Raw genomic sequence first — 25,257 nt, forward strand, 5'->3', positions numbered from 1 at the left:
TATTGTGGTAGCGAGTCTAGTGAACTCGTTGGCTTACTCACTAGGCAGGGTGAGTGTAGGGCCAGCTGAGGGCCCAAGGTATCCTGCTTGCCGACAGGTTGTAAGAACCTGTATAGGGATGCTAGAGAGCTCAGGAAACAGCTTGAGGTGAGTTCAGAAGGTGCCCCCTCACCCCTCTCCCCAGCAGCAGGAACCTCTCTTGTATTGTGTTCCCAGATTTGTGGGGTTGTTTTGGTGTTTTTTCGTTGTGCATCAGACTCCTTTTTCGTCTGAAAGCACTCGCCTTGCTCATAGCATGACACAAAGCTTAAAGGGATTGCCTGGCGTTGGACTAAAAATCTCAAGTCACTATGACTGCAGACTTGGGAATCCTCACAACACACAGTGCGCACACTGTCAGGATGCCTCGGGGTACAAGTCTGCAGCCACTATTTTAGGCCTGAAAATATTGTGAAAGAGTATGCAGAAGAAATAAAAAGAATAAATCAAATAATAAAGCTTAATTACTTCTTTGACACAGAGAATCCAACATTGTAATGGTATAGTATTTACTGATATACCATCCCATAGAAATTCTGCAGTCTTTGCCCCTCTAGAGAAGAAAAATAATGTCACTTTAAGGGAATCATTTTCTATATGGCACTACAAAGCAAAATAGGTTAATTTCCTTTTTTATTTTTGGCTGCGAGCACAGACTAAGGGGTACTTTGTACCTTGCGACATCGCTAGCAAATGCTAGCGATGCCGAGCGCGATAGCCCCCGCCCCCGTTGCACATGCGATATGTAGTGCGAGCTGCTGTAGCGAACATTATCGCTACAGAAGCTTCACACGCACATACCTGGTCGGCGACGTCGCTGTGACTGGCGAAGAATCCCTCCTTCAAGGAGGCGGTGCATTCGGCGTCACAGCGACGTCACCGCGACGTCACTAAGCGGCCGGCCAATAGAAGCGGAGGGGCGGAGATGAGCGGGACATAACATCCCGCCCACCTTCTCTCTTCCGCATTGCCGGTGGACGGCAGGCGCAGGTAAGGAGATGTTTGTTGGTCCTGCAGTTTCACACACAGCGATGGTTGGAGCTGCAGGAACGACAAACAACATCGTACCTGCGGACGCACCGACATTATGAAAATTAACGACGTGACACAGATCAGCGATTTTTGACTGTTTCACGTTTGTTCATCTTCTTTCCTAGGCTTTACACGTTGCCAAGTCGTTACTGGCGGCGGATGTGCGTCACTTTTGATTTGACCCCGACAATATCGCAGTAGCGATGTCGCAACGTGCAAAGTACCCCTAAGTCCTGCATCATAATTTTTATTTTTTTTTTTTGTATTTTACAGTAATTGCGATTACAGCCTAATCTGTATGTGAAATCCTCATCTACCACCAATTTCAGATAAAAACTGGAGACACCCTCCAAGAAAAGCCTACACTCTGTGCTATGTCTAGGACATAATACATGACACATGGATTCTCTATTTGCTGTTCTTTAACCCTTTCCAGCAAAAAGAAGTCCAAAATACTCTTATATATCACAAAGACTTGTATATTAAAGTTGACAAATTATTTGAAATCACATTAAAAAAAAAAAATTGCAATGGCAAAATTGTTTTTTTTTTTATCCCCTCCAAAAATGTACAGTATTGTGCCACATATTTAGGCAGATATTTTCAACAATAGAAGTGTAAATTGTTTATTATCAATTAACAAAATGAATGAAAAGAGAAATTTTTGGTGTGACCGACCTATGCCTTTGAAAAAGCATCACAGCATCACTTCTTTTAGGTACTTGTATATAGTTTTGCAGGGAGGTTGTTCCAAACATATTGGAAAATTAACCACAGATCTTCTGTAGATGTAGGCTCATATCCTTCTGTCTCTTCATGTAATCCCTCACTGATTCGATGATGTCACAATCACAACGCCGGACGACGGTGGGCCGTTTCGCACTCCTCATGCTTCCACGGGTCCTGTGACAGGGTCATCACAGGACCCGTGGAAGAACAAGGAGTGCGAAACAGCCCGTCGTCATCCGGCGTTGTGATCCTCCTTCACCCTCCCCTACCACTTGTGCCCTGTTTTCTTGCATGAAGATGCTTTATTAAATACCGTCACCTGGCTGCCGACGAGTGCCGCCTGCTTCTGTCTCTCCTTGGATCTTACACATGGTCTGTGCCTTGGGATGTGCACCCGGCTCTTTTGTTACCAGGAATGAGTCAACAACAACACTTCACCTTGGATTAGCTGTGCCCGGTTTCTCTACCCCCGCTGCTTTGTAATAATAAGAATTAGTGATGAGCGAGTACTAAAAAGCTCGGGTGCTCGAAGCTCGGGCCGAGCCTCCCAAGATACTCGTGTACTCGGCCCGAGCAACGAGCCCAATGTTATCCTATGGGAGACCCGAGTATTTTTGTGAAATGACCCCCCGGCAGCATGGAGAAACCCTAAAAATGTCACAAAAGTCTCAGAAGAGTGCTCAAATGACATGGCAACAGCATGGGGAAGACCCCTTGAAGCATTTATCACTGAAAAGTCACAGCTGTGAACAATTTTGTCCGCGTTTTACGCCATTTTTACGGACTCACCAGAAAACCTTCCAAAATGACCCCAAAATGATTTTTCATGGCGGAAATGTTAAGGGCACATACCCAATAGTGAGATAGAGCTGGTGTATGTTACTTTTTGAGATTAATACATGAAAGATTTTACGTGAAAACATTGTGTGGCACTCCGATGTCCCTGAGAAGAGACGTACATGAAGGCCTCTTGAGTCTAATGTGCCCATTTTGAGGAAGTGAGTCTTTGTAGTATTTTCCTTTGCCAGGGCAGTCCAAAATTGTGAGGTTCACCAATGCCCCTGCATACAGACGTGCATGAGGGCCTGTAAACCTGAAGTGCCCATTGTAAGGAAGTGGGTCTATTGTAGTATAGCCCTTTGGCAGGGCAGCCAAAAATTGGGAGGCTCCACGTTGTCCCTGGGTAGAGACGTGCATGAGGGCCTCAAAACATTAAGTGTCCATTGTCAGGAAGTGGGTGTATTATAGTATAGCCCTTAGGCAGGGCAGCCAAAAATTGGGAGGCTCCACGTTGTCCCTGGGTAGAGACGTGCATGAGGGCCTCAAAACATTAAGTGTCCATTGTCAGGAAGTGGGTGTATTATAGTATAGCCCTTAGGCAGGGCAGCCAAAAATTGGGAGGCTCCACGTTGTCCCTGGGTAGAGACGTGCATGAGGGCCTCAAAACATTAAGTGTCCATTGTCAGGAAGTGGGTGTATTATAGTATAGCCCTTAGGCAGGGCAGACAAAAATTGGGAGGCTCCACGTTGTCCCTGGGTAGAGACGTGCATGAGGGCCTCAAAACATTGTTCCCATTGCAAAGGAGCGGGTCTCCTGTCGTTGTAATGTCCATTCTGCAAAGAATGGGCGAAAAAATTTACCACTGGGGGTATACCTGAAACAAAGGCCTAAGTATTGCAATTTGTAACGGTCATCATCATGGTGGCGCATGAGGAGAAGGAGGAGCAGTCCAGCGATTATCCAAAGTCCAGAAGTGTGTACCCATGGGTGAGTGGAGGTACATGGCAAACTTTAAATTCCGCTCTCATTTGCTGGTGGTGTAGTGAAGTCTGGCCCAATCCAACCCTTGTTCATCTTGATCAGAGTCAGCCTGTCAGCATTTTCAGTTGACAGGCGGGTGCGTTTATCTGTAATGATTCCACCTGCGGCACTAAAAACACGCTCTGACAAAACGCTAGCGGCAGGGCAGGCCAGGACTTCCAAGGCGTAGAGAGCCAATTCATGCCACGTGTCCAGCTTGGATACCCAATAATTGTAAGGCACAGAGGAATGTCGGAGTACAGTTGTTCGATCTGCAAGGTACTCCTTCAGCATCTGGGCAAACTTAGGATTTCTTGTGGCACTACCCCGCACCTCAGGGGCTGTGGTACGTGAGGGGCTGAGAAAACTGTCCCACATCTTAAAGACTGTTCCCCTACCTCTGGCGGATTGGACTTGTGCCTCTCTCGGCTGTACGCCTCGGTTGTCCACTGATTCATGACCTATGCCGCTAGCGTTTTGTGAGGGGAATGCTTTGCCTACTTCCGTGACTATGGCCTTCCGGAACTGCTGCATTTTGGTTGACCTCTCCTCCACGGGAATAAGAGACAAAAAGTTCTCCTTGTAGCGTGGGTCTAACAGTGTTACCAACCAGTAATGATTGTCGGCCAAGATGTTCTTAACGCGAGGGTCACGAGACAGGCAGCTTACCATAAAGTCAGCCATGTGCGCCAGACTCTTAACAGCCAGGACTTCAGTAGCCTGACCAACAAGATGACTGAACATGCTGTCCTCCTCCTCCTCCTCCTCCTCATCTACCCTGTCCTCTGGCCAGCCACGCTGAACCGAGGATATGACTGGTGTGCATGTCATATCCTCAATTTGGCCGGAGAGTTGCTCCATGTCTTCATCCTCCTCCTCGTCATAGTCCTCCACTGCACGTTGTGATGAGACGAGGCTGGGCTGTGTGTTATCATCACCCACACCCACTACTGTTTCTTGCTGCAACTCATCGCGCTCCGCCTGCAATGCATCATGTTTGTTTTTCAGCAGAGACCGTTTTAGAAGGCAGAGTAGCGGTATGGTGACGCTAATAATGGCGTCATCACCACTCACCATCTTGGTGGAGTCCTCAAAGTTTTGGAGGATGGTGCATAGGTCGGACATCCATCTCCACTCCTCAGGTGTTATGTGTGGAGTTTGACCCATTTCCCGATGGCTTAGGTGATGCAGGTACTCAACAACTGCCCTCTTCTGCTCACATATCCTGACCAACATGTGCAGAGTTGAATTCCAACGCGTGGGGACATCACACACCAGTCTGTGAGCCGGAAGATGCAAACTGCGCTGAAAGCCGGCAAGGCCGGCTGAAGCAGTAGGTGACTTTCGAAAATGTGCAGACAGGCGGCGAACTTTTACCAGCAGATCAGACAGCTCTGGGTATGACTTTAGAAACCGCTGAACCACGAGGTTGAGAACATGGGCCACGCATGGAACATGTGTCAGCTGGCCTCGCCTCAAAGCCGCCACCAGGTTCCGGCCATTGTCACACACGACCTTTCCTGGCTTTAGGTTCAGAGGTGTGAGCCAGTGATCTGCCTGCTGTTTCAGAGCTGTCCACAGCTCTTCTGCATTGTGGGGTTTGTCACCTATGCAGATTAGCTTCAGCACAGCCTGTTGCCGCTTCGCCGAGGCAGTGCTGCAGTGCTTCCAGCTTGTGACTGGTGTGGAGGGTACAGTGGATGAGGATGCGCAGGAGGAGGAGGAGGCTGAAGAGCATGACATTCCGGAGCTGTAGAGTGTGGGTGAAACCCTGACTGAGGTAGGGCCTGCAAACCTTGGTGTGGGAAGGACGTGTTCCGTCCCTCGCTCAGACTGGGTCCCAGCTTCCACAATATTAACCCAGTGTGCCGTCAACGAGATGTAGCGGCCTTGCCCACAAGCACTTGTCCACGTGTCTGTGGTTAGGTGGACCTTGGGTGAAACAGCGTTGTTCAGGGCACGTGTGATGTTTTGTGACACGTGGTTATGCAACGCGGGGACGGCACACCGGGAGAAATAGTGGCGGCTGGGGACCGAGTAACGTGGGACAGCTGCCGCCATCAGGTCACGGAATGCTTCTGTCTCCACCAGCCTAAAAGGCAACATTTCCAGCGCAAGCAGTCGCGAAATGTTAGCATTTAGAACTGTGGCATGTGGGGTGTTGGCAGTGTATTTGCGCCTGCGTTCAAAGGTTTGCTGAATGGATAACTGAACGCTGCGCTGGGACAAGGACGTGCTTGATGATGGTGTTCTTTCTGCGTAGGCAACTGCAGGTGCAGGAGTGGAGGAGGCTTGTTCGCAGGCAGCATGGACAGGGGATTGGCTCGCATGCACAACCAGCGAAGACGTAGCAGTGACATCAGCAAGCACTGCTCCTCGACTCTGTTGTACTTCCCACAAAGTCGGGTGCTTGGCTGACATGTGCCTGATCATGCTGGTGGTGGTCAGGCTGCTAGTTTTGGTACCCCTGCTGATGCTGGCACGGCAGGTGTTGCAAATGGCCTTTTTTGAATCATCTGGATCCAACTTAAAAAACTGCCAGACTCGGGAAGACCTAACATTTGTACAGGCACCTTGTGTCGTCGTGTTGTTCCGGGGAACGGTTGCCTGACTTCTGCCTGGGGCCACCACCCTGCTTCTTACTGCCTGTTGTGATGCTACGCCTCCCTCCCCCTGTGCACTGCTGTCCTCGCTCTGCATATCCTCCTGCCAGGTTGGGTCAGTTACTGGATCATCCACCACGTCGTCTTCCTCTTCCGCACCCTGCTCCTCCTCCTGACTTCCTGACAATTGTGTCTCATCATCGTCCACCACTTGTTGAGACACGTTGCCAACTTCGTGAGAACGTGGCTGCTCAAATATTTGGCCATCTGTACAGACGATCTCCTCATGACCCACTTCAATATGAGCTGGCGAGAGGCCAGAATGTGTGAATGGAAACGTGAACAGCTCTTCCGAGTGTCCAAGTGTGGGATCATTAATGTCCGAGGAGGACGTGTACTCAGCCTGGTGGTAGGAAGGAGGATCAGGTTCAGAAATGTGCGGTGCAGTATCACGGCTACTGACACTTGACCGTGTGGAAGACAGAGTGTTTGTGGTGGTGCCAATCTGACTGGAAGCATTATCCGCTATCCAACTAACAACCTGTTGACACTGGTCTTGGTTCAAGAGCGGTGTACTGCTGCGGTCCCCAAGAATTTGGGACAGGACGTGCGAGCGACTAGATGTGGCCCTTTGTTGTGGCGAAATTAGAGCTTGCCCACGACCTCGGCCTCTGCCTGCACCACCATCACGTCCACTTCCTTGTTCCTTGCCAATGCCCTTGCGCATTTTGCAATGCTGTGCACTGCTGACGTGTATATTCACTACTTGTGCGTTATATCAAAGTTTGTGGAAATTGCACACAAGTGCACCTGTACGCTGCCACCAACAGGCACACACGTGCGGTTTTAAAATCCAAGCACGGACGCAATAAGAACCTAACAGGTTTTTTTGGGGAGCGACAATTACAGACAAGTCAGACACTATCTGGACTGTTTTACACTGTGTACACCAGCCCCAGATATGATGAAGGCTGGTATACGGTCACCACTAGGAATGGCTATATATACCCTGCCTGCCTGCCTGCCTGTATACTGGTACAATAGTCCTGACAAGGACTCTTCTGGTCACTAGCCTGTATTCAGACCTGGCTATACCCTGCCTGTATATAGCAACAATAGTCCTGAGAAGGACTCTGCTACTGTACTCCGACCTGGCTATACCCTGCCTGCCTGTATACAACTAGAATAGTCCTGAGAAGGACTTTTGGTCACACTGTTTGCAGCCCTGCAACTGAAAAAGCAATAAAGGGCCGCAAAGCTTTCCCTGAATCAGCGACACTCTCCCTGCACTGACTGTCTGGATAGCTGTGAGCAGAGCACAGCGCGCCGGCCGGTATAAAGGCTCGGTCACGCTGTGCAGGCCGGCCAATCACTGCAATTCCACAACTAACAGGGCTGTGGCATTGCAGTGGTCTGCCAGCCAATCCCTGCATGAGGGCTGGCTCTCAAAAGAGCGCCAACATGCAGAAATGAAGACCACGAGTACAGCACGAGTATCGCGAGATTACTCGGTCCCCGCCGAGCAGCCCGAGTACAGCGATACTCGTGCGAGTACCGAGTAGTTACAAGCATGCTCGCTCATCACTAATAAGAATATTAGCTAATAGCTCCAATTAGAAATGTAATACAATTTTCTGATTCACTATGTCACTTACCTCATATTCAGGGCATTGCAGGGCCTTAGGTATCCATGGTTATGACCACACATATAGTCAAAGTTAGTTAGTTGCTCATGGTCATAACCATGGATACCTAAGGTCCTGCAATGCCCTGAACATGAGGTAAGCGATATAGTGAATCAGGAGAACTATACTACATTTCTAATTGGAGGTATTTGCTAATATTATTATTGTTACATCGACTACATATTGGATAGGTTCATGGAGATGGGAAAATCCCCTTTAAGTAAAGGTGGCTTTACACGCTGCGACATCGCTAGCCGATGCTAGCGATGGCGAGCGTGATAGCACCCACCCCTATCATTACGCCGATATGTGAAGATTGCTGCCATAGCGAACATTATCGCTACGGCCCTGTCACACGAACTTACCTGCTCGGCGACGTCGCTGTGACCGGCGAACCGCCTCCTTTTTAAGGGGGCAGTTCGCTCGGCGTCACAGCGACGTCACTAAGCGGCCACCCAATCAAAGTGGAGGGGCGGAGATAAGCGGGACGAACATCCCGCCCACCTTCTTCCTTCCTCATTGCTGGCGTGTGGCAGGTAAGGAGAGGTTCCTCGTTCCTGCGGCGTCACACATAGCGATGTGTGCTGCTGCAGGGACGAGGATCAACTTCGCCCAAGCGACAGCAGCGATAATTGGGAGAGGACCCCCATGTCAACGAGGAGCGATTTTGGAGGTTTTTGCAACGATCCAAAATCGCTCCTAGGAGTCACACACAACGAGATCTCTACAGCGGCCGGATGTGCTTCACAAAATCCGTGACCCCAACGAGATCGCTGTAACGATCTTGTAGGATGTAAAGCCCGCTTTAGAGAAACAAAATAATAATTTTGTAATACTGCCTGTGTACCAAAAGCTTCTAATTTACATGAAAAGCCTTGCCACTATGTATGTGAGTTTTACAACCTAAGTAATAGCCAAATTACTAAAAGTGGGATTTGTCTTCGAGTTGTGGTGGCACAAGTTCACAATATGTACGTTGTGTTTGGTCATCACTGCACACGGAAATGTAGCAGATGGTTGCCGTTTGTATGGAATTGTATATTTAGGAGGTTTCGTGAATGTTTTGTTTATTGTCTGCAAGTGATCTACATTGCTGTTTAGTTTAATTCTGGTTAACCCTTCCTGTAACCCGCATAGTTGTATAGAACGGTTTGATTTACTTTTTATAACACTTGAGCTAAAGTGTGAACATCCATCTTTAAAGGGAACCAATCACCAGGATTTTCGTATATAACCTAAAGCCAGGGCTATGCTGGCACTATCAGGCTGAGTCTATACATACCTGTAGTGGTCAGCTCAGATGTTAGATTTTGAAACCCAAGAAAGTAAAGTTTGTAAAATCGGCAGCTTGTTGAGTGACAGCAGCTGAGGATCAGATAATATATTCATAGTTATCTCCTCCCCCTGTTAGAATTAGCATAAGTACCGTATTATACCGTTTATTCACTTTTTCTCTTGCAGGACCTGTGCTGATGTCATACTCATGTGACCAGAAGTAGTAGACAACCCCTTTGAGCCCCTTGCATGTGACTCTACAGTTTTAAGAGTTATGTGAAAGCTTTCATAAATAACATCATTTTTCTGTATCCATTTATCTAAGTTATAAATATCTGATGGTGGAATCTCACTTCTGTCCTATTTAATGATTAGAAGTGGTCAGTGTGTAAGATGTCAAGGCTGGGATTATGTCCTAAGAATATCGCAGACACAGTTCAGTTAGCTGTAGATAAACTTTATTTCTTTCCTAGTTCTCATGAGTTACATAGTTACACGGACTAAAAAAAGACCTAGGTCCATCTAGTTCAACCTTAGGGGCCCTTTGCACACTACGACATCGCAGGTGCGATATCGGTGGGGTCAAATCGAAAGTGACGCACATCCGGCGTCGCTGTTGATATCGGAGTGTGTAAAGCCTTTTTGATACGATTCATGAGCGCAAAAGCGTCGTAATCGTATCAGCGGTGTAGCGTCGGTCATTTCCATGATTTGGAAATGACCGATGTCACGATGTTGTTCCTCGTTCCTGCGGCAGCACACATCGCTGTGTCTGAAGCCGCAGGAGCGAGGAACATCTCCTACCTGTGTCCTGCGGCTCTCGCCGGCTATGCGGAAGGAAGGAGGTGGGCGAGATGTTTACGTCCCGCTAATCTCCGCCCCTCCGCTTCTATTGGCCACCTGCCGTGTGACGTCGCTGTGACGCTGCACGACCTGCCCCCTTAATAAGGAAGCGGGTCGCCGGCCAGAGCGACGTCGCAGGGCAGGGCTGTCGATATCGTAGTGTGTAAAGCCTTTTTGATGCGATTAATGAGCGCAAAAGCGTCGTAATCGTATCAACGGTGTAGCGTCGGTCATTTCCATGATTTGGAAATGACCGATGTTACGATGTTGTTACTCGTTCCTGCGGCAGCATACATCGCTGTGTCTGAAGCCGCAGGAGCGAGGAACATCTCCTACCTGCGTCCTGCGGCTCTCGCCGGCTATGCGGAAGGAAGGAGGTGGGCGGGATGTTTATGTCCTGCTCATCTCCGCCCCTCCGCTTCTATTGGCCGCCTGCCGTGTGACGTCGCTATGACGCTGCACGACCCGTCCCCTTAATAAGGAGGCGGGTTGCCGGCCAGAGCGACGTTGCAGGGCAGGTGAGTGCGTGTGAAGGGGTGCTCGGCCGAGCAAATGCTCCTGTTTATGGGAGTGTCGGCTGAGATAGCGGTCAGCCTAACAATTCACTGAAGCATAGTTCGGCCAACAGCCATCTAATATGTATGGCCAGTCTTAATCATCTTCTTCTCAGGAGTTATCTGTATGTAGAACTATCTATTCTTCACAGCAGAAGACTCTCTGTGCTTCGCAGAGAGACTCCTCTCAACAACTGGCTGTCTCGAGTCGCTAAACAAGTTTTAGCTGCCTCTTTCCTCGGGCTCACGGTGACTCGTTGGAACCTCTCTCGCATCTCAATCTTAGTTCCTCAATCTTATATGACATTTGACAGACATATAGCTAACGGCTCTTAGAACTCTTCCTTAATAGAGAACTCAGCAAAAATAGCCTCCAACAGGTTTCCAGGACCAACTTTCCAAGGCACCATACCACTTAGCCAACACAAGGCCATCAGTCACCAGTAATGAAATTTGTAAATAACACCACCCCAATCAGGCACGAAAAGCCACAATAATAAGTCATTAGATGCAAAGTATAGTAAAAATAGTCCAATAATATCTATGGGAGTTTCAGAAACAGCAAAGTCGATGAAATATATTCATAACTCCCATCTTTCATTTGTGAGAGCCCGGTCATGGCCATAACAGGCAATAATTCATTTTACAGTAGTCTTGTTACTTTATTATTAAATATTTAATATATTATTACAATATATATATATATAATATAAATATATAAATATATTAAATATATTACATTATATATATATTAAATTTATCAAAAACCCAACTCGCACCAAAACCATATCAATAACATGATATATAACCACTTCTTTTACACTTGCATGCGTTTAAAAAGCCAGAATACTTTGTGGTTTGACCAAGTCCTTACACACTAAAGACCCCGTCACACGCAGCGATATCGCTAGCGAGCGTACCCGCCCCCGTCGTTTGTGCGTCACGGGCAAATCGCTGCCCATGGCGCACAATATCGTTCGGAGCCGTCACACGGAATTACCTGCCTAGCTACGTCGCTGTGGCCGGCGAACCGCCTCCTTTCTAAGGGGGGCGGTTCATGCGGCGTCACAGCGGCGTCACTATGCGGCCGCCCAATAGCAGAGGAGGAGCGTAGATGAGCAGCCGTAACATTCCGCCCACCTCCTTCCTTCCGCATTGCCGGCGGCCGCAGGTAAGCTGTAGTTTGTCGCCCCCGAGGTGTCACACGGACCGATGTGTGCTGCCTCGGGAACGACGAACAACCTGCGTCCTCAACAATCAACGATTTTTTGAAAATGAACGACGTGTCAACGATGGACGATTTGGTGAGTATTTTCCATCGTTAACGGTCGCTCGTTGGTGTCACACGCAACGACGTTTCTAATGATGCTGGATGTGCATCACGGAATCCGTGACCCCGGCGATATATCGTTAGATACATTGTTGCGTGTAACGTGGCCTTAACACAATGGTGTCTGTGGCTGGTAATAGTCATAATTGATAGTAAATTAAATGATTAGTGTATTTCCACTAATGTTTTAGACAGTTTTTTTTCCTTTTTCTCAACTGAAAAAATAAATCATCGGTATTGAAAAAATAAGACAGAGAAAAAGACATCGATACAGATATAAAACTACGGTGAGCACGTAATATTGGGATGAGATTGAAAAAGTTATTTAACCAAAAAGAAAAAGTTATTTTTAACACATTTTGTAGCCTTGAAAACCCAGTTTTATATATTCAGTTATCATGCAATTATCTCAAGTGGAGGATAGGGCCCCATAGTAGACTATGTAACTACAACCAGATGAGTGGACCCGTGGAAGTTCAGTTCGGCGGGTTCATCCGGACCTCAGATAAAGTTTAGTTTGGGATTCAGACTTGACCTGAACCCCAATAGAAGTCACTGATTGGGCAGTTTGGGTCTTCGCCCACATGCAGCCAGACATAAACAGAGTAGTTCCGGGGGCGGTTGTTGTTGCCCCCAATGAGAGACATTTAGAGACTGCAAGCGGCTCGCACTGGGCTGAGCATACCCAAGCACAGTGATGCTCATTCGAGTAGTCAGCATACGTTAAGTACCCGAACTCTGAACTCGAACACTGATTTTTTTTTTTTTTTTTTAGTAAAGTCCGTGTCCGGTACGAAAACTAAACTTTATTTTTCTGGTTCACTCATCTCTAGCAGGGATCAATAAGCAAACAACTTTGAAGGAAACTCATCAATTGTAATGCAAAATTGTGCACCCATTTGTGCCCACATATGCATTGCTTGATGTGACATGGCAGCCTCTTCATGGGACCCCGCACTGTAGAGCCTAGCGGTCCCGATCATGCACATAATTTCTGAATTTGGCATAGCAGCATATACACTTTTCCAAACAAGTTTAGCACTACGCACACTTTCTTAAATGAGTGAAAGGCTATGAACTGAAACTAATATAACACTTAAAAAATAAAATAATTATTTTAGTATTAAATATATTAAAAACATAAACAATTATGTAACATATATAGAATGGTGGTAGAGATATAGGGAGCCGACGGAGATTTGTTCACATTAATGTACGTAACACGTATTTCATATGATAATTATAACAATAAGTTAATTTATACTCCATATGAGATGGAATAAATATCAATATAAAGTGCCAAAATGAGTAAACTAGATAAAGTGTCTATATGCAATAAATAACTGTGCTCATATAGAGTGTGTGTGTGTGTGTGTGTGTGTGTGTGTGTTTGTGTGTGTGTATTCTTAAAGGGGTATAACCCATACTAAGCACCATCAGCACTGTTAGTATAATGACTCTACAAATCTAAAAATAAGAAGCGCTGATAGTGTAACGCCAGGTGGAAGAGTATAGTATATGGGAATATACACTCACCCATTTCGGTTGTGAACGTCACAACCACTGATAAGCATAAGATAATGGCGTCTGCTGCAGCCCCACCTGGATGATCATTCAAAATGGAGAGAAGAAGGGGTTAACGCCGCGCATCAGCCACATGAAACTGTATAGATGTTGATGAATAAATATCTTTCCTTTATTTCATCAGTCTACGCGTTTCGAGGTATAAACCTCTTCCTCAGGACCAGGGTTTTTTTTGTTTTTTTTTGTTGATGTACTGGTCCTGAGGAAGAGATTTATACCTCGAAACGCGTAGACCGATGAAATAAAGGAAAGATGTTTATTCATCAACATCTATACAGTTTCATTTGGCTGATGCGCGGCGTTAACCCCTTCTCCTTTCCATTTTGAATGAGTACAATGACTCTTGTGAGTCTGGTAATGATAATGATTAATAAATTCATGCTGCACATGAGATAAAATAAATATCAATGTAAAGTACAAAGATATTGAAAAAATGAAATAAATATATATATAAATATATATATATATATATATATATATATATATATATATATATATATATATATATATATATATATATATATATATAAATATAAATATATATATATATATTGTACCATCACCCATTCCCTGTAGACTGTAAGCCCTCGCGGCCAGGGTCCTCTCTCCTCCTATAGCAGTCTGTTTTGTACTGTTAATGATTGTTGTACGTATTCCCTTTCACTTGTAAAGCGCCATGGAATAAATGGCGCTATAATAATAAATAATAATAATATATATATATATATATATTTATTTATTAAGTGAATGTGCTTCTATAAAAGTATCAGCACTGTTAGTATAATGGCTCAAATGATTCTGTATAAGTAAATAGCTGGCAGTGATTACCAATCACTAGGTACTAGCCCATATATAACACTTATTGTCATGGGTTTGTCATGTGTGACAGACAGTCATGTGGTTTCTGGCCATAGAAGGTCACAGCATTTAGCTGCACAGAATGCTCCCTGACTGTCCATTGTTCCTGCTGTCAGTATTCATTGGTATAGGTAGCTTTCCTGCTGGACTCATCTCTCTTCGTTTTGGACCCAGCAGGAGCTCGACTTACATCCAGATGCTGTTGATCAGTATTCCCTTGGTGTTTAAATATCTTTTCCTTCCTTGGGCTGGTGCTGGTGATATTTTCAGTTCATTCAAGCTTTGATTGATAGAAGGTGGCTTGTACTCCTCTGTGGTATCATTGCTGAATCTTTGCTGAACGTCTACCTGAGTCTATGATAAGTCGTTCATGCTTTTTCCCCGTGTGTCCCCCTTGTGTCTTCTATAGTTGTTTAGTGGGGTTGACAAAGAGTTCATCCTACCTGTTCCCTATTTAGGGTCTAGCACTAGGGACACCTAGAGTCAGGTATCCGGCTCGGCGCATAGATGTGGAACCTATCTAGGGTGGTGAGGACCCCCAGGGACCAGCAGTAGGTTTAATCAGGGGTCACCATCTCCCCCTTCCCTAGAAACAGGGTTTGCATTCCCTTCCCCGTACTTAGCGTGACACTAGTGGTAAGAGACCTATAATGATGCTTACTAAAGAAAAATGATGAGCGCTCCGTCCATTCCCTCCACCCCCTTTATGTTTTTCACTTCTGCAGTAGGATAGGTCATCTGATTTACTGCATTTCAGATCCTGGGATTAGTTGACTTCTGCAAACCATATTCAGTTTCATGGAACAGTCCTCAAATTTCTTGACTGCAATTATACACATATGCACAATGTATTTTAAGGGAAAGTATAAACTATAACCATGTTCCTTTAATTTTTTAGGATTTACAACCATGTCTAGCCTCTAGAAGATTATTGGTTAAAAAAAAACCCACAAAAGACATTTTCCAAGAATTAGAAGCTGTTCCCGAGCGTCTTCTGGAAGAATAACAATGTTGTCGCCCACAAGTCAGGTAAATAGGAATGTTTCAATAATGAAGAAATTCAGTTTTGTGACTGCAGCATTCGGTAAACTTGCACCAATGTTTATAATAGGCCAATAAAGATGCCAACTATCAATGGCGATTCATCAGTGGTCACCATCGTTGATGGTCTGCACCAGCAATGACTCTGCTACAAGGGTGTTTCTTGGACAGGAGAACATTTTGCCATGTTTTCTTTGGCTCTGAACACATCTAAATTGAAGGTTCCTTCACAGATTCCATCACTTCAGCTTACAGCACTAATTTCTCCAACAGATTTTAAAGGGAACCTGTCACCGGATGGTCAAAATACCCTACCTAATGGTCGGTGCGGAGTAGACTGGTCAGATGGCAGTCTCGGTTCTCCGGGTCCCGCGCCTCCTCTTTCGGCCATCTTTGTCCTTCTTTTGAAGTTAGATGGACGACGCGTGCTACGTCATCTACACTAGCCAACAGTGAGGTCCTGTACAGGCGCACTTTGATCTGCCCTGGATATTTTCCTTTCCTTATCACTATCTGTATTTAACATAAAAAACTGAAATATTGCAATTTTCACACTGGTCTCTGGGACGTTTTTAGAGTCCTACTTCCTGTTGTTTTAGGAAAGAACACATGTATATTAGCTTACATTGAACAGACCCCCAACCCAATTTTTTTTTATGAAAGCATCTAAGGAGCAAGTGCAAAGGGTCCATCGCATGTTGTAATTGGTGGATCCTGTGCTATCAGCTGGGTTTAAAGTGTTACCTGTCATTGTAATCCTGCTGTAATGATTTTAGCATGGCTCTGACTCTGTACAGCCAGTGCATATGTGGGGCCCCGAGGCTCGGTGTCGGTGCAGCTGTGCATTACCTTCAGGGACTCCACGCGGCTGGATCTTGTCACAGGTAGGAAATCCTCTATTTTGATTGTCGTGACGCCACTCTCAGAATTGCGGTCAGTGGAGACCGCCACTGCAGGTTAGGGGTGCCTGGGGCTGATAGTGGGTGCAGTCAGTTGTAATAGCCTCCTGAGAGTGAGGCATGCCCCAGGGTCCCGCGTAGGTGTGTGGAACTACAAGTCGCAGAATGACTCACACGCACAAGCAGGATGTCTTTCAGGGGTTTTACTCACTGATGGTGGCAGGGTGAGTAACCCGGGCGTAGCTGGGATGAACCAGGCTGGAACCAGGTGTCCTTCAGGCTGACTTGTGAGGGTGACTACCAACTCGCCTTCCTTAGCCCGTTGTGTTTTGGGGTAACCCCTGCTTGAAGCCCTGCTGGGGTCGCCCAGGGAAGTTGCTGGTGCCTCTCTCCCCTTCTTTTTGGCCCGTTTGCTTGTAGCCTGGACCAGGTCACTCCGGCTGCTTGCCTCCTGTGAGCTATGGGCCCTCACTTTGCTACGTGGCTGCGGACTCTGTGGTGTTGTCTTGGGGGTGTAAAGTGCCCCCTCATGCAGGTTTGGCAAAGGACAGGTGGATCTATCCCTGCACTGGGACCTGCTACCCGTTTGGGCCTGGTATCTCCCTGACAGTCTCCTTACTTTCCACTCCGTTGCTCTCTCTTTAGCTGTGGGTGGATTTCGGGCAGCACTACTAGGTGACCGTTCTCCCCCGTCGGTAGTCACTGCGCGTACGTTGTCAGAATTGTGTAGAGCTACAGGGTCTGCTTCTGCTCTCCCTGAACTTCACCACTCAACTGTCTTCGGCTCACTCCTCCCTCCTCTCCTGTTCTTGCCTACGTCACCTAGCAACCAGGCTCTCTACCACACCCCTCGAGTGGAGATGGAGGCTTCGCCCCCTCCTGGGATCCCCAGGGGTCCTCTCAAAGGTAAATGTGTGAGACCTGATCACTATGCGCCTGTGTAGTCACACCTCGGTCAGCCTTCTGGATTACCTGTTTTGTACTGTCCCCAGCATGGGTGCAGTACTCAGTGGTGCCTGACCAGGTCAGGGGCGCCACACATATATGTTGTCTCCGAGGTTAGATAGATCCGAGGGGAGGGGCCTGTTTGGTAGGGCCTCGTTCCGGAGGTCGCACCGCCATATCTTGGTGTTGTTACCTCCGGGACGCCGCCAGTAATAGTTCCTGCTCTGCAGTGTGCAACTGGTTCCTGTGAGTATACTCTGATCAAGTGCCGCTTCCCACTACCGTTCTCCCTGACCTCCGCCCCTCTTGCCCGGTTTGACCTCCATCCCTCCTGTCTAGTCTGACCTCCTCGCTCACCTGACCCTGGTCCCATTCCGTGTCCTCACCTCCACTCCCTCCTCTGTGCATACCTGTTCTCCCTGACCTCCGTCCCTCCTGCCTGGTCTGTCTTCCCTGTCTTCCTGACCCTGGTCCCGTTCCATGTCTCGACCTCCGCTCCCTCCCCTGTGCTTACTTGTTCTCCCGGCATCCAATCTCTGATTTGTTCTTGGACTTTGGCTTGCTTACTCCGCAGTACAGATGTGGCATCCCGGCTCAGACCTTGGCTGACTGACTATCCCTGCGCTTGTCTTAAGCTACCTCTAGTGGGCCTCTGTCTTCTTAGGGGTACTTTACACGCTGCAACATCACTGCCAATATATCGTCTGGTTCACGTCATTAGTGACGCACATCCGGCGCCGGTAGCGACATCGCAGCGTGTAATACAAATGAGCGACGATCAACGAGCACAAAAACGTGAAAAATCGTTGCTCGTTGAGACGTCGTTCATTTCCATAATATCGGTGCTGCTGCAGGTACGATGTTGTTTGTCATTCCTGCGGCCGTACACATCGCTATGTGTGACGCTGCTGGAACAACAAACATCTCCTTACCTGCGTCCACTGGAAAAAAAGGAAGGAAGCAGGTGGACGGCATGTTCCGGCCGCTCATCTCCTCCCCTCTTTTTCTATTGGGCGGCGGTTCAGTGACGCTTCTGTGACGCTGCTGTGACGCTGAACAAACCGCCCCGTTAGAAAGGAGGCGGTTCGCTGGTCACAGCGACGTCGCAGAGCAGGTATGTGCGTGTGAAGTTGCCGTAACGATAATGTTTGCTATGGCAGCAAGCACCACATATCACATGTGCGACGGGGGCGGGTGCTATCGCGCTCGACATCGCTAGCAATCGCTAGCGATGTCGCAGCGTGTAAAGCCCACCTTACACTTAGGAGCGTTTCCTCCACCTGAGTCCCAGTGCCCCCTAGTGGTAGCTTTACACCTGCCTCTGCTGATAAGGAGCCTGCTGAAAACTCTTCCTGAAAGGACAATAATTCTGAGTCTAAAATAGCCTTAGTGGCCAGTATGACCATTGCAAAGTTGCTAGTATAGTCTTTTAAATATATTTTGTGATGTAAAAAAAAGCTGCCAACAAGGGTTATAAACTGCTCATAGCACAAAATCTGATTTAAACAATGGGTCATGTTCTGGAGATAGTGGTCTTCTAAATGCCATAAATAAAATATCATTTTAATACTCATTCTGATAATATAGATGAACGGTTTATATTAATAATAAATTAAGAAAAAAAAAATATATATACACACATATATATATATATATATATATATATATATATATTTATATATATATATATATATATGTATGTGTATATATATATATATATATATATATATATATATATATATATATATATATATATATATATATATATAATTTTATATTAATATATTTAGAATTAATATGTATCCGTTTTCACTAGCTTTTCCTCCAAACAGTCACTACAGCAATATTACAATTTGGAATATGTAATGTACTATCATTCTGCATTAAATATATTTAATTCAAAATGACATTACATTACATATTCCAAATTGTAATATTGCTGGAATAACTTCATAGAAGAAAAGCTAGTGAAAACTGATTTGTCCAAATTTGGAGCCTAGGCAACCCAAAAGAGTCTTTGGCCCACATGAAGAAAAACATTACTAAAAAAGATCTGTAAGGCCCTGTGCACACGCTGCATTTTTGCCGCATTTTTGAGTGCAGTTTGTGGTCCTAAACTACATGCATTTCCTTCCCCACCAAAGTCTATGAGAAATCCGAAAGACTGTACGCATATCACTTCTTTTTTTCCTGCAGTTTTGGTTGCAGAAGAAAGAAGCAGCATGTCACATCTTTCTACATTTTTCATCTGCATTTTTCCATTGAATATAATAAAAAAAAAATGCATGGGCAAAAACATACCGAAAAGCGCAGCAAAACCCACATCGCAGCAAAAATACACGTGTTTTGGGGCCAAAGGTGCATTTTTCACTGAAGAAACAAAACTTCAGTGTGCGCACATACCCTAATAATTGGGGGCTCCATCTGAACATTTGCATTGGGGTCAGAAGATTCAAGTTAAGGCTGCTTTACACGTTACGATATCACATACGATATCGTACGTGATGTGACCCGCCCCCATCGTATGTGCGACACATTCAATTTGTTGACCGTGTCACAGAAATGATTAATTGCCGTCACATGTACTTACCCTTCCATACGACCTCGATGTGGGCGGAGAACATCCACTTCCTGGAGTGGGAGGGACGTTCGGCGTCACAGCGACGTCACGCGGCAGCCGGCCAATAGAAGTGGAGGGGCGGAGATGAGCGGGATGAAAACATCCCGCCCACTTCCTTCCTTCCGCATTGCCGACGGGAGCCGCGGGACGCAGGTAAGATCTGTTCATCGTTCCCGGGGTGTCACACACTGCGATGTGTGCTGCCTCGGGAACATTGATCAACATGACGTGCAATTTTAAGGAAATGTACGACGTGCGTGCGATGAACGGTTTTACGTTCAATCGCAGTCGAACATAGCTGTCACACGCTGCAACAACACTAACGATGCCGGATGTGCGTCACTTACGACGTGACCCCGCCGACACATCGTTAGATTTGTTGTAGCGTGTAAAGCCCGCTTTACACCACTCGTGAAAGACATGCGCTCCACAAGCCAATCCTTCACTCCTTTTACCTGTTCTTCTCAGGAAATGACCACTGGTTTTACCACTTGCTCCAAAAAGAACATTTGACACTCCAGGCTGGATTGTATTGGCCACAGCTGCCATATTATTAAACTATCTACTGACTTACATGAGGCATTCTTAAATAAAACCTCAATTAGGCCTCCGACACACATCCGTGCCGCTGGTACGTGTTTGCCATTTTTTGCACGTACCGGCGGCACAGAGACACGTTCAGCAATGCTACCCTATTGTAGCAGGCACACACACGTAAAACCACACGGAACGTGTGTCCGTGTGCATTTGTACGTGTGTCCGTTTTTTTACATGCTGACATGTCAGTGTTTTCTCCGGCAGCACGGGTGACGCACGGTCCGCCCCCGTACCACACGGTTGTAGTGTGGATGCGGTCCCGTGTGTCCCGCGCCGGAGAAAACACACGTGTCAGAGAAAAAAAAAAACTTTAACTCACCTTCTCCAGCCCTCCTGTCTCTGCCGCTGCTGTCACTTGCTGCCGACCGCCGCTCATTATTCTCATTTAATATTCACTTCACTGCGGCCGGAAGCAGCAGCAGTGGGGAGACAGCAGGGCTGGAGACCGAAGATCAGCACCACGGACAGCAGGAAGGACCACGTGAGTATGCAAATAACCTGTTCTCTGTATGTTATCACGGATAGCATGTGGAGAACACACGTGGCCCGCACGTACCAGAGACACGTACTTACCTGCACGCAACACGCAGGGGAAATACGTGTCTCTCGGCACGTGCGTGATTTTTATGTGAGTGTGTCGGAGGCCTAAATGAGTATAAATAATAAAGCCAATAGATGGGGTTCTCTGAGCTAACACAGATCAAGCACCCACAGTTATTCCCCAGTCATAACCGCTATCTCAGGGATACCATCAGCCACTGCATGTTACTAACTGTGTTCGAAAAATCCACCGCACTCTGGAATATTCATAAGGGCAAAACCAGTTTATTTAGTGAAGTGCACATAAGAAAGGATAAGCGACACAAGGGGAGTATAACATTTTGACCCATCCCGGTATCAACGGAAAAAGTGAATACGATGACACTGCCGGCGTCATGGTTGCTAAGAGACTGAGAGGCAGATCGAGCTTCTCCAGTCATTTGACTATGCAGGACCTGTGATGACGTTAATAGCGTCATCGTTGCCAATGTTACAGGGGGACTGGAATGCAGGCCGGACTACTCTGGTCATATGACTGTACAGGACCTGTGATGACACTACTAGCATCATAGTTGCTGAGATTACAGGGGGATTAAAAGGCAGACTGGACTTTTCCAGTCATGTGAATATATAGGACCTGTGATGACGCTGATAGCGTCATAGTTGCTGAGGTTACATAGGGACTGGGCGGCAGGCCGGACTTCTCCGGTTATGTGACTGTGTAGGACCTGTCAAAAACTAAAAGCTTACATTACCTTAAAAACAGTTACTTTATTAACACATATGCCACAAACAAGGTAAACACATAATTGTTTTGTGTTGAGATGAAAGGTGGGAATTATATGTGTCTAACTGTCACCCTTCCTATCATACGGGGGTCGGCGTCTTGAAGTTCATGACGCCCCCGTTCTGCGTCGACTAGAGTCCTGTGCTGACCCTCCACTCAATCTATATATATCCCGTGCTCCTACATAAAAGTGGGTAAGGTGAAACACCCGAAATAGAGCCCACAGGGATAGTATGTGCAAGTAATATATAGAGAGATTCTGTCCGTCAGTATATGTCTTTTTTAGGTCTATGGGATGGGCCTGACTCAATCGACTACCAGTAGATTTAAACAATAAATATTGACTTATGTTGTATTATTGTCCAGGATGCACACGCCGAACCCCGTATGATAGAAAGGGTGAGAGTTATACGGGCTTTACACGGTACTATCTATCGTGCGATAGCACGAGGGATCATACCCGCCCCCATTGTTTGTGCGTCACGGGCAAATCGCTGCCCGTGTCGCACAAAGTCCTTAAAGCGCCATCACACATACTTACCTCTTGTGCGACCTCGCTGTGGGCGGCGAACATCCTCTTCCTGAAGGGGGAGGGACGTTCGGCGTCACAGCGACGTCACACAGCCACCGGCCAATAGAAGTGGAGGGGCGGAGATGAGCGGGACGTAAACATCCCGCCCACCTCCTTCCTTCTGCATAGCCGGCGGGTGCCGCGGGACGCAGGTAAGTTGTGTGCATCGTTCCCGTGGTGTCTCACGGAGCGACGTATGCTGCCACGGGAACGATGAACAACCGGCGCCATGTAAAATAAACAATATTTTAAAACTGAGCGACGAGTACACGACTCACGATTTGTGACCGATTCAGCATCGCTCGGAGGTGTCACACGAAACAACATCGTGTACGATGCCGGATGTGCGTCACGAAAACCGTGACCCCAACGATGCATCGCACAATCGGTCGTCTCGTGTAAAGCCTGCATTAGACACATATAATTCCCACCTTTCTTCTCAACACAAAATAATGATGTCTTTACCTTGTTTGTGGCATATGTGTTAATAATGTAACTGTTTTTAAGGTAATATAAGCTTTTAGTTTTTGATAATTGATATTCTACCTTAGTATTTTGATTCTGTGCTTGACTGTGTAGGACCTGTCATGATGATGATGCTTATCGTGTCATAGTTGCGATCACAACCTCAAATAGAACCATGACTAGTCAGACCCAGTTCGCTCCCTGTAAACTTGGAGCAAGCTGGGTCTGACTAGTCAGGTTTATATTTGAGGTATGCGATAATGCTATCCGCAGGTACATACGCAAGTTTCCCACAGCTGCTTGCCGTAATCAGCAGCTATTTTTAGCTGCGGTAGTACAGCGAAATAGCGGCGGTAAACCTGTGGACATTCATGCGGCTTTCCTGCAGAACTCCTGGCCTCTATCTACATAGTGGAGGGTCGGGATTTCCGCAGGTAATTCCGCAGAAATAATTGACATGCAATTACGTGCGGCTTTGGGACATCCGCAGCATATTCCGCAGCCGCACGTATCTGCAGCATTGACACAGCACTCCCCATGTCCCATAGGATAACATGGGGAGTGTCTGTACATACTGAAACCTGCGGATTTATCTGGAAAATCCAGAAAATCCGCAGATTTTCCGCAGATAAATCCGCAGGTTTAATTTTAGGTGGGCACATGGCCTAAAAGTCTCAATAAGGCCCTGTGCGAACTAGAAAATGGAAGTTTCTTAAGAAAATTCCGCTCCCTCCGAAAGATTACCGCACCTACGGTAAAAAAAACACACCTGAAAACCGCATGCTGTTTTACCGTGGTTTGCCTCGGTTTTACCGTGGTTTTGCCGCAGTATTGCTGCAAATTTTCCACAGGTTGTTCCCTGCGGTTTTTTACCATTATCTATGGCAAAAACCGCAGGTACCTGAAAGAAATGACCTCACTGCTTCACCACCGTGCGGAGCTGCCGCCCCACCACCGTGCGGAGCTGCCGCCCCACCACCGTGCGGAGCTGCCGCCCCACCACCGTGCGGAGCTGCCGCCCCACCACCGTGCGGAGCTGCCGCCCCACCACCGTGCGGAGCTGCCGCCCCACCACCGTGCGGAGCTGCCGCCCCACCTACACCCCACCTACTGTCTCCTCCCCAAAATCCTTTAGGATGTAAGCCCGCAAGGGCAGGGCCCTCTTCCCCCTGTGCTAGTCTGTCTATTGTAACGTGTACATGTATTCTGTATGTAACCCCCTCATGTACAGCACCATGGAATCAATGGTGCTCTATAAATAAACAATAATAATAATAATAATAATAATAATAAAGAAAGAAGTGACATGCATATTAATTCCGCAGCGGAAATTCCGCAGCAAAACCTGTTGGTGAAAAAAACGCAGTATGCGCACAGCATTTTTTTTTTACCATAGGTTTTGCTGGGGAATGACTGCAGCAAGGTTATGAACATTTTCTACAGCAAAACATGCAGCAAATCCACGGTAAAAAAAACCGCAGTGTGCGCACAGGGCCTAATAGGATAGGCTTTTTTTTAAAAGAGGCCAATGTTTCTGAATAATATGGTATATCCATGATATCGTAGGGTGAAATGTATGAATAAAAGGGATGCGTTCAACCCTTGTAGTTGATTTAATTATAGATGGATTCGTACTGACTTGTAGTAATTCCTGTTGAAGCAGGGTAGATGGATAATTCCTAGTAAGGAATTTATTTGACATTTCTTCAAGTCTTTTTGTGCATGTGGAGGCGCCTGAAACTATTCTAGTAATACGATGAAATTGTGGCAGAAGTAAGCTGTTTTTAGTGGCCCTAGGATGACAGCTCTGAAAATGTAATAAATTGTTGCAGTCTGTCGGTTTAGAATAAGTATCTGTACTCACGTGTCCATTAAAATCCTTAATAATGGTTGTATCCAAAACCACAAATACGGACTAAGTCATGGTTCAGAGTAAAGCCTAGGTCCTCATAGACTTCTGCCATCACTAATATAGAGCTTAGTGTCTGCTGTGAGCTGCGATAAACCCCTTATTACCCTGATTGCCACCGTACCAGAGCAATCGGGAAGAGCTGGATAAGTGCTGGGGTTGTTGCATCTAATGGATGCCACAATCCCGGGCAGCTGCAGGCTGATATTTTTAGTTTGGGCGCTCCCAATAACTTTGGGTCTTCCCAGCTTGAGCATACCAGCCCCCAGATGTCTGGCTTTATCTTGGCTGGTTATCAAAATTGGGGGGGACCGCACGCTGTTTTTTTAATTTATTTATTTTTAGTGTGCGCCCGTAGACCAGGTCTGTGATTGGAAGCGTCAGACAGGCTGTCACACAAGCTGAAGGTGCTGTTTGGCTGCAATCAATCACAGATGCCGGTGAGTGGGGCAAGTAGTGAATAGTGAATATATATTAGCCTAATGAGCGGCCCTAAAAGAAGAATGAGTGGCTGCGGGAGCAGTGGGACAGCTGCGCTTTTAATCGGTGA

General features: G+C 46.6%; 1 protein-coding gene across 1 annotated transcript in view; it reads left to right on the plus strand.

The window, feature by feature from the left end:
- The window catches only part of CYSLTR1 (cysteinyl leukotriene receptor 1), a 60,580-nt gene that overhangs the window by 31,336 nt on the left and 3,987 nt on the right, over positions 1-25,257 (plus strand). The window contains exon 2 of the mRNA XM_075322643.1: positions 15,232-15,362. Within this exon, the coding sequence (XP_075178758.1) occupies positions 15,342-15,362 (21 nt within the window). The 5' untranslated portion in view covers positions 15,232-15,341. The remainder of the gene's footprint in view (positions 1-15,231; positions 15,363-25,257) is intronic.

This window comes from Anomaloglossus baeobatrachus, chromosome 9 (assembly GCF_048569485.1).
Source record: "Anomaloglossus baeobatrachus isolate aAnoBae1 chromosome 9, aAnoBae1.hap1, whole genome shotgun sequence".
Classification (NCBI taxonomy): Eukaryota; Metazoa; Chordata; class Amphibia; order Anura; family Aromobatidae; genus Anomaloglossus; species Anomaloglossus baeobatrachus.